Here is a 14,424-nt window from a genome sequence, read left to right as displayed (position 1 = left end):
AAAAAAAATAAAAAAAAAAAAAAAAAAAAAAAATTACTGACCCCCAAACTTTTAAACAGTATAAATGTACAGGTAGATATTTACAAGAAGTTTATATAAAGTTATTTGCAAGAAAGCAGAATAACACAAATCTATTAAGACATGTCCCACATGTCCCCTTATTGCTAAATAAATGAGTTTTGATCTGTTAATGTTAATAAAATTGACATGAAAGAGCAAAGCGCCACTATGAAGGAACGAGTAAATAAATGATGTAAACCACAAGTCATGAGCTCATGGCTATTACCCGTTCTGTTTAATCAAACTCTGCTCCCACAAAGTGTTCTGGTCATGTGCAGCTGGCCTCAAACAGAGCTGTGTGTTTGTGCAAAGTGCAAAGCGAAACATTACTGGATTATCTAACTGAAAATATTTGTACCGGCCAGCGATGACCCCTATTCATCCAACAATAACTCAATGAAAAGTAACACGGAGCATTTGATCTGAGTGAGAGATTTCGTGTAAGCAGGTCTAAGCATTTTATTCAGTTAAAGATTTGTTTATTTGAAGATAAACAAGAGTGTTCAAAGAGGCAAGATTTGACGGGTCAGTGAACAGTCAAACCTGGCTTTATGAAAATATGGAAAATACTGGACTGGGAAAATGGGTGGGATATATTCATGAAACAAATCTGTCAGACAGCAGTTGGATTTGTTTCTACAATACTCTCTGTTACAAAAATCTTTAACTGTGGACTGACAACAGTCAATCAAGTCACTGAAAAACTTGTCTCACTAAGAAATACATGACGTTACAGAAGTAAAATGGGTTCTGATCTGTGTATCATATAGGTAGTGAATCAAAACAGAAGCCACCCCTTGTCAAATTTCTTCAGAGCTAATAGGAAAAAACAAAACAAAAAAACAAGTAAGTTGATTAACAGCAAGCTCTACTGGGCATGAACTTCCATGGAATCGTGCATTATGATGATTTGACACCATAATGAGTGATGAGTGAGCGCTGAGACGAGTAGTATTGTTATAGTGACATGTACAATTGCAGCTCCCAGCAGCCTGTAAAAAACCACATTAATCTTGAGTTAGAATATGAAACCATCACTATATCTCCTTTCACAAGACAGGCAAGCAGATGCCTTCAAAACGTGATACTGACGGCAAGCTTGTCAGTCTATGTCATGACATAGATATCCCTCCGTGGAGAGATTATATGACTAATCAAAGACAGCACAGGTTAGTAAATAAAACCTGGATGCATGAATGAATGGAATAAACAAAGACAGAATGGAAAGGTCAAGACGCTTTCTGACGTAAACTGCAAACGGACATGTGAGTGCATTTTTTATGTGTAAAAAACCTAAATTATTAATCAAAATTAACTTTAAAATCAGCATGAATGCAAATGTCACCATATCTGTTTTCTAAATGTTATTGATCTTATTGTGAACAATTCATCCATGCATGCATTTCACTTTTTTATTTTATTTCTATTGATTTATTTAATTTTTTTCATCAAAACTTTATTGTACGTAATACTATTTATAGTATTTTACTCAGATTTGGTAAAGATAACAATAAATCAAAACTGACTGTGTACTTTAATGAACATTCCTGTTCACACTCCTGCTTTTTGAATGGTTCATCAGAAGAAGCATTTACAAAGTAATAGTAGTCTGAAGAAAAAAAAAGTGTCTTCATGATCTTTAATCAAAAACAGAAATAACTTGCTAATTTTCCTTTTCCCATACTACACATATCTAGAAGTAGTGTAGTATACAGTGAAGCTGGATGTTTACAAGTTCTCGCCGAACTTACCCCACGCATATTAGCACAGACAATATTGATCTTCCCTGTGATGTGCAGTTCAAGAGAAGCTGGATGAAAAAAAGTCAGCCGCCATTTTGAAACGGTTCCCCCACTGGGCTACAGAGCATACTCACTCTCAACACCAAAGAGAAGGAGGCCTGTCATGTCTGGCATGATGAGCTCAAAGTCTGGTCATGGCCTGGAGCGCCAGCAAGGCGTCTGGCCCAAAAGCGGCCTAGAAACAAACAGTCTCTCAAGCGCCTGACAGACACACAGAGAGCTCAGACCAGCCCCACACACCAGACAGGTGTCAGCCAGTCCTGACATGAATGACATCCAGGATTGCCCCAAAAACAGCGCTGCAAACTGATGAAAGTCATCAGAAGCTTCTTTTTTTCCTGATCAGAGAAAACGTCTACGTCTAGTCCATGGCATTATTTTCTTTCTCTCTCTTTTTTCCCTGTGATTGCATATGCAACCTTTTAGAAGCATTTCCAAGACGTGTATCAAGGAAGGTTTATTTGAGTGACTTGAAACTAACTACAGCTGTGAAAATTAGAAAAACATGAAGTGTTTTGTAGGGACATGTCACCGTTTCGATGTCTCCGGAGCGGAGGAGAGCTGTCTGGAAGTCTGATGAGTTATGACAGGATACGGTAAACCTATCTGTTTTAACGGCTGCGTCTTGCTTTACAGCTGAGAAAAGGGCCAGATCCCTTGTGCTTTTGGAAGAGGTGTGATGAAAGTAGGAGCAGCCCACTTATCACATTACCTTAAACAAGCCTGTCGACTGTTGCTTCCAGCTGGCAAGCAAACGCGACAAGGCAGCAGCTATTGTGCCACTGGCAGGCTACTGTTCCCGCTGCCAATATCAGGTGATTCAGAGATATTATTTTATCCCATGTCGGAGCGCAGGGTTACATTTGTGACTTTTATGCACTAGGAGAGGAAGAAAGCTTCAAGAATAGCTTATTGTTGTCAGTTTGTATCTCAGCATTTGTTTGGCAGCTGCTGGCCCGTCTGGCAGATGCGAACAGAGGCTGGAAAGGAATCCGCACCTCTGCAACACCTGCAGAGAGGGCAGACTGGCTCACATCCACCCTTCCCTGTCAATAGAGCAGCGGCGGTGCCGTAACCCTACTCTTTTTTTTGCAGTCCCTCAATGCAACCCGCAGTCCAGAGCGTGCTGATCAAACACAATAACCAGAAACATCCTTCTCACGGACGGAGTTGCGAGACACAACGTGAGCTCTGCAGCTGACACACACAGAAGCTTAAGCGCTGAAAGCAGGGCAGTTTCGGTCGCAACGGAGTTACTACTGTGATTTCACCTCATGACTTCACATCATTTGGAATTTATGGTTTACACAGGGTGAAACTTGATGGCTGCTAGGGGATGTTATCATGCTTGAATAAGTCCAAGTAATGCTTTAATCCTAGCTATTAGCCTTGTCTGTATTATTCAAGGGCCAACGTTTATACGGCAAATTCTGACTTGCAGTTCAGCCTGAATTAAAATGTCTGAGGTTTATGGCACCCTGGACCTGTTTCAAGCACTTAAAAATATGTAACAACCTTATTCAGGGCAACAGAGCCATGAATCTGTCAGCTCCACAGTGAATGCCAGCTTCCCGAAGGTCACATGCTGGGTATTAATAGCCAGACACTAATGTCAGAAGCCACAACTGTCCTCAACACCTGTGCAATATAATGTTAATTAAAAACAAGATGGAGCCTAGTTCAACATTTCACTGGGTAAATCGTCCTCTTTGGTTACAAAGGTCAACGCGTTTTTTTTACTCCACCAACATGAGGAAATCCAAGAAATGACTAAAACTTTCACAATGTCAGTCAAGCTTAAAAATAAGATGCACTATTTGCCATTCATTAAAGCCCGGTGCTCATTCATCACACCACTGGGTGGTTGCTAAGGCACTGCTAAACAGTTGCTAAGGGGTTGTTTTGTGTTGCTATGTGGTTGCTAGGGTGTTCTGGGTGGTTGTCAGGGTGCTGGTTTTCAGTGTTGCTGCTAGAATGTTCTGGATGGTTGTTCTGTTGTTATGCGGCCTCTAGGGTGCTCTGCAGTTCCTTACTGGTCCAAAGCAAGGAAATAAATGAATAAACAAACAAATAAATAATTAAATAACGTTTTATTTAGTAATTTATTTTTCCTAATTAAAAACAAAACAAAACTCAAAAATCAATGTGTTTCTTATTTTACTTTGTAATTGTTTCTGAAGTTTATTAGCAATTTCTAAGTGAAAATTATTTATATACCAATCTACATCTAACAAGATTTTGTGCATTTTTTTTTTTAAGGGTAAGGAAAAATAGACCAAAAAAGAACAATTCTTACCTTAGACAATTTTAGCTTAAATAATTAAATAACGTTTTATTTAGTAATTTATTTTTCCTAATTAAAAACAAAACAAAACTCAAAAATCAATGTGTTTCTTATTTTACTTTGTAATTGTTTCTGAAGTTTATTAGCAATTTCTAAGTGAAAATTATTTATATACCAATCTACATCTAACAAGATTTTGTGCATTTTTTTTTTTTAAGGGTAAGGAAAAATAGACCAAAAAAGAACAATTCTTACCTTAGACAATTTTAGCTTTTTTTTCTTAGTAATTCTTATCTTAATTAGTAATTGCTTATTTTCTTCCCAACACAATTATATAAACACCCATTGAAATTAGAGATATGAAGAAGCAAAAATGCTTTTTACCCCAACTGGCATATTTTAAGCATCTAATTCTAAAATGACTTGGTGCAGTTTATGCATATACACTGCATATATTCAACTTAGTCTCAACTAATTAAACTAATTTTAAACTAAATAAAGTAAACTTTGTGTAAAGGTGTTTTACACATTACTGGAAAACAAGACAAAATCACTCATTTGACTCTTTGAGCTGAACATTTGACGTATCTTTCATGTACATGCACTAATGGTGTAGGATGAGTTATGCAGCCTATTTTAATAGTGTGAGTTTTGAGGTTTTGAAAGGGGTCTTTCTCTCCCCTCAATCTCTTTCTCGGTCTCTTCTAAGTAAGGGATGAATGTGGTGTGAGTATCACTTGACCCCGCTGACCTGCAGGTGACTCCAGAGGCACACAGCTCTGATGGCTCAGAGATTCTCTCCTTTCACAGTGAATGAGGACAATGGGTCTCCCTCTCACAGGCCATTCAGCAGTGTGGAGGGCTGCTGGATTAAGAATTCACAGTGAATAATGAACACTATTAACCCTAACAGTCCCAAACATACACACCATACTCATAAATACTGTATTTGTATGTGCTATGTTTCTTTTAGAGTGCAATGCTTATTATAGAGTCGTTAGCTTAGCAACATGCTAATGCCGAATTCTATTTAAATCAAAAGTAAGTCTCTGGTGCACCTTAAAAATGCATAAAAAATACATGCAGTTTTCTTTTTCTGCATTTAAGTATTTAATTTAAAAACAGGGCAATCATGTATGTTTTTAAAAGGCTAATAGAGCACTGCAGTCATCATGACATTTTTGAATGGCAAAACTTTTTGTCCCTCGACAAAAACCCAATGGGATTTTTTCATTGGTTCTTGGATTAAATAAATAAATAAATAAATAAAGCTCTAAACCAACAAAAGTTTATGATTCCTATATGTTTTGTTCATCATAATAATCTACACAAATGAACACAATTTTTACAATCATATAGTAAACAGCTATACATAGGCTGTAAAAAACACTTTCCTGGAAAGTTTGAGGGAGAAAAAAAAAATCACAAGGGTGCATTACTGATTTTTTTTGTTTAAGCTTGTGTTAAACACAGACATCGGCTGTTTCTCAATATGCGTTCTTTAGCGATCATGCGTCCTTGTGTTCTTGCTCTACGTCATCAATAACCGTCGAAGTTCAGTTCCAATTCTCAAGAACGCAAGTACAGAGGACGCATGAAAGTTCCTGGATGTGTTCTTGATATCGAGGATGCATCGAGTGCAGACTTGAGCGAATCGAGCCATTAGAAATCCCAGAAGACGCTGCGGGCGGCCGGTGTACGGAAGCCTGCAAGCTATAAACTCGCTCTCGCAAATACTTGATGGTAGAAAGTAAACATTATCGTTTTGTTTGCTTCATTTTAATAAAGATATAAGACCCGGAGAAAGTCTGCTGTATTTTTTATTGGCATATTAAAATGAATCTTAACATAGTCATAGTCAGGGGCGTCATGCACTCATTATTTTTGAGGGGGCACGAGTTGGGGGGTCGTCATGTGACACACAGCAGCTACAACAGCACTTAGCCTGTTTTATTTATTTATTCCTTTTTATTCGAAACATTCCCAAACGCATTAACTGAATTATCATAAAATATCTTGATTCTCAGATTATGTTGATCTGTAGTGGGGAATGGTCAAAGTAACCTAATAATGTAATCTATTAATATGCATAAAAAACCTGTCTGTTTACTTAATTAACAGATATGGGTGTCATGCATAACATTTATAATAGGACTGAGTTTATATTTAATGTGAATTTAACATTGAAAGTTAATGTGAATAAAAACATTGCAATTTAGGCTACTAATCATAACACTTTCGTTGTACAAAAAGAGAGCAAAAACATTTACAATATCAAAGAACATTTTCACTGAGAGTCTAGTTCGAGCACTCTCAAAAACTCCCATTAAAATCACTGAAGCTGTTTACACTATGAAATTAATTTCTTACAGATTTGTACACACATTTGCAGTTTGTTGTTTCTGATGAGAGAATTCGCCAGAAAGAGGTATTCAGTTAGCGAGCGAGTGAAGAAAACACCAGCATTTTAGCGATGAATCTGAACACCTCTGATTGGCCATTGCATTCATAAGCTCAACAGCATCGTGTGTGATTGGTTATAATGCGCAGTGCTGTAAAAACGCGCCTGTCTCTGGCTCAGCGCCAGCCAGCGAACGCAGATTTCAATTTAGCACCTGATGATATGACGTGCTGAACGTTCTAATCACATCGGTGTCATTGTATTAAATATAGAAAATATTAATCTGCTATTTTTTTGTCTTTTGGAAACTGCATTCAAAATCCACTTGGCTCAAAAATATGAGGGGGCACGTGCCCCCTCACTTTGAATGGGCATGACACCTCTGGTCATAGTTAAACATATAATGCTGTAAAATAAAACGATATACAATTATATGAAAATAATATCTATAATAGTATGAAATGTTTTAATAAGTTATAACATTTGTTTGTAATGTTATGTTATATTTATTGTTCATTGGCCACTGCTTGTGACTATGCGGTCAGTTAAGCAAGAACGAAGCACATCTCAATTCTCATAAGGATGCGTTCTGTGTTCTCGCGTCCTTCCGAGTTCGTTCTGCCAAGGAAGCTTGACAAGACCGGTCTCCACAAGAACGCAAGTCCGTTCTTTGCGTTCTTGGAATTGAGAAACAGCCATCGTTTAAACAAAAACCCATTGACTTTAGACGATGGAACCAGAAATGCTAACATGCTAACTCATTTCCGAGTTTTGGCCAACAATCCATCATACCTTCAGCAATAGCTGCTACATGCTAATTCTAATTGGAAGAAGGTGGTTAGATAAACATAAAATATGCAAATTAATACTAGCGAGCATTTCATTGGGCAAAATGGGATATGCCCCAGAGTGCAAGTTATTGTTTAAAAGTTATTTTTAACTTTTAGGCGTACACAAGTTTAACAATGACTAGTAATGGACTAAAATCCACAATTTTTGTCCTGGGCTCTTTGAAAATTAGACTTTTGTGGTTTAAAGGGCTGCTATTTCAGCAACACAGAAGAAGTTGCCTATGTAGAGTGCTTTAAAGCAGTCTTTATGAGGTTCATTTTAAATTAGAATGCAGCTGCCTATGTAGCAGCTAATATTTAGAATAGAGCTACATATAAAACAGATGTCTACAACACATATGAACTTCCATTATCCAATCAGCACTGCAGTCTTTCATCAATATGTTAATGACTTGTCAGCTCTGACCCAGTGCCGATGAGAACAGAGAACTTTGATGCAGTGCACTTGTCTAGTTAATCTCACACAGGCCTTGGCTGTTTGTTCTCAAACACAGCAGATTTGAAATCTCACTCCACCACGTGCTCATGTGCGCAGATCTACCTATTAGCACAGGTTTACTCTGCCTGACCCCTCACGACAGGAATTATATACCCATCCGCCTGGCGAGGAGAAAAAGGACCGAAGCGATGCTCCTGTAGGCCTCGTGTATCGGCATGGCTCTCGACGCTGCTTCATTCACTCAGCTTTCTCATTAATCTTCTCCATCCAAATACTTAAATGACTGCTTTTATGGACACATTTACCGTTCACATACTCATTCGGTTTCAGCAGCCCGAGGCTTCTTGTACTCTGGTTCTTCACCACCCACACAGGCTGTTTATTTACTGCTGGGCTTGTTAGTAGCCATTAAACTCATCTAAAATAAAAGTCAACATTATCAAACAGTAATCCGGTTTATTCAATGGCTTGACTCGTAAATAGAGAATATTAATTGACTAATGCAATTACGTCATAAGCAGGGCGGCAGCATACATATGCAGCGCTGAGAGTGATTGATTATTTTATGGCATTCTGAGCAGCTATATTCTTGTTGGGATCTCATAAAGCACTGCTATATCTGGATATAACAATGCTGGGATGACAAGTGGGCTAACTGGAGATGGGGAAATGCGAGCTGTCTGATGGCTAACGATAAAAAAACAAAACAACAAATAGGCACCAACGCTGAGAGTATTGAACTTAAGCGCTAGATTAAAATAATCTGTACACGATGCTGTCACCAGCTGTTGAATTTCCTCCTTCCTCCTTAACATAACAGGAGGTCAAACAATATGAAGGTTATCGGCGGCCGTATCAAAATAATTTACGCTCAGGAGTGTCTCTCGCTGTCGCGCAGCGTCTTAATGATGCAACTTAATGAACACACACTAAATAACAGTGCCTCCTAGCATTGACAGCTTCAGAAATAATTGACCAATATGTTGCAGGCTGAGATACAGTGGGCTGAGAATCCAATCGTGCAGCTGACAGAATGCATTGAGCATGCCACTAAATTCTGCATTATACACAAAGAACTGGCAGGTCAGGGAGCTGACTCCTGTGAGCCATTATGTGATGCCATCAATGAGGCTAAATTACCTGCCTCTCCACAATATGCTCCAGTTAACTAATTTCCTGACAGCTCACTGTCTCACAAGAAAAGCACCAAATTTGCTAGCTGTCAGGTGCATGATGGACTATTCCTCTTTTTCATTCGCTTCCTCTTTTTGAAATGGCACTCCTCGCAGCAGCCCCTTCAGCAAGAATATGTGGAGATTCAGTGCAAATGCACAAGCAATGAAGTAAACCAGATTATAAACAAAGCCCAGAACGTGTATTAGCTGCTATTAGACACGGGCGAACGATGCCGAACGGAAAATGAGAAAGTGCAAATTACTGGCAATTTTTCCAATATTTGAAAAATTTACATACGAGGTGCGCTATAAATCACGCGATCATTACGTTTCGGCCCACAGATTCGTCGCTGTTGTTCACGTTCCCTCCCGACAGGAAAACAAAAAGCCTACAAAAGCTTCGCCTCCACAATGAGGCAGCGGAAACCGAATCCTCAGGTAGTCAAAGTTGACTTTTCCCTGCCAGAACACGAGCTCTGGTGAGCGCACAATGGCGGCGGCACTGTCGAATCCTTCCTTAAAGCGAGCCCGTATTACCAAACAATGCCGCTCGACAAAAAGAGACACCCACCAAGGAGTAGAACATTGTCTGCTTAAAGTTCACAATGCATGCCAGCGTTTGTCTGCTTCACCTTTTCTTCTTGCTCCTTTCTTCTGTGCACTGTGTGTATATGTTCCTTTACAGAGGTGCGCTATCATTATCTCAGGAATGACAGTAGGTGGAAACGCTATCTTTCATTACACAGAGCATAAATAGTGTAATCTATCAGCTCTGTCAATCAGGATGATTGATTACGGCCTGTCAGAGAGGAGAGTGACATATTAGAAAAGTTTTGTTAACAATGCCTATTGCGAGTGGGGCCTGCCACAGAGGCAAGTGATTAATGTGTTGTCAGGCTGTAATCCCACACCGCTGGCTAATGAGGCAAGAATTTATCATCTTTACAGACTGGCAGATGTCAGAAGGAAAGGAATCCAAAGTGCTGGAAACAATATACGGTTTCTTACCGGGCCTGATGTGTCTGACAAGCTTTAAAAACCACAAAGAGGCCTTGTGTAAGCAAAAACTTGAATAGGGCAACTTTCCTTTTGGCATCCTCCTCGAATTCTGCAAGTCAACGAGTATTGCTCTGAGCGAAGAGTTCCCATAACTTCAGCCCCTTTTGTCAGGCCAGTCAAAGTGCTGCTACAAAGAGCTTTTCTATTACTCCTCCATACACAACGTGTGAAATTTACGCACCTAGTTCTTGTTCACGCACAATTCTGTTAAAAACTCTAAACATGCATATATATTTATATATGCACACATGGAAAAACCTTCTTAACTCATTTAAAGTAAAATAAGAGAAGGGGAGGTGTAATGTGATTTTTAGTAGCGGTGGACTTAGAAAAGAGCTGAGTGGGAATCGGTCGCGGAGGCTTGTTTGGGTTCGACCGGCCCCTGTAATAAGAGTTCCTGCGGCCTCTTTGGCTCCAGCTCTCCTGCAGGTCTGAGATGCAGGGCCCCAACAGGGAGCCACTGACATGGGGTGAGAAAAGCTCCGAGCCCCCTAGGACAGAAAAACACTCAATCTCTGTCACTGCCACCAAGCACCGCATACAATTAGTGCTGCTCTTTAACATGCAGCACACTGCTACATGTGAATATGAAGATGTTTAAGCTAAAGTTTGTTCAAACAAAATACTTATTTTACTTAAAAAGGAAATACATAACATACAGTGGGGTCCAAAAGTCAAAATTTCAAAGTCAGTCATTACAAATTATATTATCAATATAACAATTAGAAAACTGAAGGGAAACATCTGAATTTCAGAATTTACTGTAGTTTGCTTGAATGAGTTTTTTTTTTAAAACCCTATGATCATGTTATTTGGTATGATTTCATAATCATAATATTTTTAAAATTATTTTATAATACATTTTTTTTATACTAAAAGTTTGTTTAAATAAAAATAAATAAATAAAACTGATATTAACAATCATATACACTGGAGTTTTATTTAAACACACTTTGAGTATTTAAAAAATATCCTAAACAAAATGCATTACTAAATCATGAAGAAATATTATGATTATGAAATTATATTTAAAATGAACAATATTTATGGATAATCATTTCTATACTGTATAGTCAGGAATTTAGAACTATTTGCACCAGTGTTTCCATTTAATCAAAGTTACATACATTCTCCAGAGGTATACATTTTTATCTGGGGTCCTTTAGGGCAGATCAGCTCAGTGATAAAGCGCTATCAGTATCTACTCACCCTAATGAAACACAAATTGAGTGTTACAATTGCAACATTAGCAGCACTGGCTTAATTGCATGTGTTTATAAATCACAATGACACAATTAGCATTACATGATACAATCAGATGCAGGATTATTTTAAATATGCCTAATGATCTGGCTCTATCTCTATCTCCAAACGCTAACTCTGGCGCGGTCCTGAGCGGCAACACGCACGCATGCTGAGGTCTTTCAGAATAAGCCATCTGTGTTTAATTAGCCTGGCAACATCTTACAATCATCAGAGGAAAACTGAAAAGTTAAACTGTAATTAAACTATGAGTGCTGGCGCTGTGGGACATGCTTGTCTGTGTCTCTGTAATTGCAAAAACATCACTGAATAAGTGTTGGAACTTAAAAAAAACAACAGCTCACTTAGTAGCGCTAGCAGAACCACTCTGTCCACTTCCACACTAACAGTGGAAGCACAAAGGGCATCCGTCAACTAGAGAAATCCCAGCTCGTCATCTTTAGTTCCTTATTACTCTCACTTGGCCAGGCCCTGAGTAAATCGGAAAAAAAAAAAAAAAAAAATGTAACATTGCTTTTTCAGGCTGTTTTTCATTGCAACATTCAGGCTGTTTGACACAAAGTGACCAACCACAATTTGTATTGTTTTAATGTGCCATTTGAGGCTGGTTTATCTGTAATAGACTATACTACAATAACGGATTGGCATGAAAAAAAATAAATGTTAGCCAGATAAATAAGTAATGTCATGTTTTCTGTCTTGACAGCATCTAAGCTTAATACTGTCATTTTTACAACTATAGATTAGTCATATCTCATAGCAGTTGCGCAAACGCAAGGGACAGATGGGCCGTTCTCTATTAAGCAATGCAAATGGGAAACATCATTGTGGCTGTTCAAACAAAACTCCTCAAAAACATCTGCTTATTTTCAGGCCAAAATATGCAATATATCACTCGTGTAATAAGAGTGACGTGACATTGAGGTCATCCGCCCCTATCTCTCGGCTTTGTACAGGGTCATAAATCAATCGTGCAGCTATTACTAACAATTAACTGTGCTTTAAAGTTTTACAGCCTGTTTATGATGTGCAATGTCATGTGATTTATGTGGACACAATGAGTCACTGGCTCTAATTGCGGCTGTTTTTGCGGACTGTGCCCTCACGGCGACCTCCCAAAAACTCCAGCTGCCAGAGCACTTTCAGCGGCCCGGTCCCCCTGCGGTCCAAACACTTCACTGCTGGACACCACGGGCCAGAAGGAAAAATGCGTCCCAGCCCTTGTCCCTCAGGACAGATGAGGGGAAATCCAAACTGTGTTTTCTGACACATGGGGGAGACAGTGTTCTCATAGCTACGCTCTTCCCACACATGAAGCACAGGGATCGTAAAAACGATGATAGACAGAGACAGTGACTTTTACCAATGCTGCAGTGACTTGATGCCATGTTTACGTTAATATTCCTCTTTTTACTCTTCTACTAATAATAACAAACCGTAGAAAATAATTCAAATGATTAATATTAATACATATAAAATATTTAAATAAAACAAAATATTAAAACAAAATTACTAATGGTACTACTACTACTACTACTAATTATTATTATAACTATAATTAAAATTAATTTTAATTAAAACATTTTTTTTAATATGCAATGATTAATCACAACAACAATCCAAAATATTTATAAATAATAATTAATATATATATTATTATTACCACCACCAAAAAAATATTGTACAACTTTATCTTATAATATGATCAAAAAAGTATATTATAAAAAATAAATAATTGTCCAGTCTTTAATTTATGAATGATTGACAAACAGTCACACTTTATTTTCAATTCTCACAATTAACTATGACTTGTCTCATTGAACTCCTAATTTGCTGCCTATTAATAGCTAAGATAGTTGTTAAGTGTCCTGGGATCAGAAAATCCTAGATTTATTGGATCTGTACACATAGCAAAAACAAAACAAACATGCACACACAGGCTGCAAACCTGCTTAAGTGCACAAAGAAACAGCTGCAAGTTCTCGTACAGTTGTGGTTGGTTTAATTTAACACAGTGTTGATGACAATGCATGCAGTAAAACTACCTGTTATCTTTGTGGATCAGCTTAACTGAATCACACAACTCAAGATACCCTTCACAAGTTAGTTTCAGAGACACAAAAAATTAATTAAGGTTTTCTTGTAGAGGATGTCAGTAACGACTGTTTCCAAGCAATTTGTTTGACCAAATTGCACTTCCCATTGCAACAATATTTTTTATAAGTGTCTTCGAGGAAAGATTCATCCATAAAATGATTCAGCAAACACTGAAGGTACATTGGCGCTCAGTTCTACAGCCTGCTGTTTATTATGTTTAAATGCTTCAGGGAAGTCATAATTCTCACATAGAGAGATGAATTTGGCATCACGCTGCAAGAGGGATGATCCAGAAAGAAAAAGAGAAGCACTCTACCCATCTCGCTTTCTACAGAGCATGCAAACTGAAAAACACAATAATCACAAGCTATCAGGCAGCTCCACTGAGGTGGTCTGTCTTAGTTTGGCTTTTTTATTTTGCTGTCTTGATAAGAACTCTGATGAGAGGCAGATTAATATGAAAAATGCAGAGAGCAGATCGACCTCATAACTTTCCTGGCTCTGCCAACATGGATTACGGAGAGCCGAGTTTGTGTGACTAGAACTGATGGGACTCAGCACTGACTCGAACTCCTCCAGTTGGGCCGTCTGTTTTTCATTACCCAGGAGAAGGATGTGGGAGAAATTGTGTATCATGGTGAGCAAATCAAGTCAAATGCTTCATCCAAGCATAATCTAGCTGACATTTCAGAACCATTATATTCTTATGTAGCTACCAAACGTTGTTGTGAAGCAGCTACTTCTAAGAAAAAAGTTGAAATGTTTAATTATTTATTATTTTTGCTGAAAAATGTACAAAAGAGCTTCTAAAATAGGTTACCAAAGCTGTCAGTTTTTGTAGACATGGCTAGTTAAAGTGTACGATTTAATGTTATGAAGGGTTTTCTGTACTTCAAGTAGCGTAAATGTAACCACAACTTCTTTTTTTTTTTGGTCTGTGTGTGGTTTCACAGCATCACATTCCATGACCTCTGAGTCAGATTATGGCATTCC

General features: G+C 38.1%; 1 protein-coding gene across 6 annotated transcripts in view; it reads right to left on the bottom strand.

The window, feature by feature from the left end:
• lrmda (leucine rich melanocyte differentiation associated) overlaps nt 1-14,424 on the bottom strand; it is a 306,767-nt gene that overhangs the window by 66,572 nt on the left and 225,771 nt on the right. Inside the window, exon 6 of one of the 6 annotated variants that reach the window (XM_016473876.1) lies at nt 4,960-5,011. The exons of the other annotated variants lie outside the window; for them this stretch is intronic. Coding sequence (XP_016329362.1) covers nt 4,982-5,011 — 30 coding nt within the window. The 3' untranslated portion in view covers nt 4,960-4,981. Of the gene's footprint in view, nt 1-4,959; nt 5,012-14,424 lie in introns of those variants that run through there. 6 annotated transcript variants of the gene reach the window in all.

The sequence above is a fragment of the Sinocyclocheilus anshuiensis genome, unplaced genomic scaffold (genome assembly GCF_001515605.1).
Source record: "Sinocyclocheilus anshuiensis isolate Anshui unplaced genomic scaffold, SAMN03320099.WGS_v1.1 scaffold536, whole genome shotgun sequence".
Lineage (NCBI taxonomy): Eukaryota > Metazoa > Chordata > Actinopteri > Cypriniformes > Cyprinidae > Sinocyclocheilus > Sinocyclocheilus anshuiensis.
The sequence above is the reverse complement of the archived record's forward strand: the minus strand, read 5'-3'. Positions and strand labels throughout refer to the sequence as shown.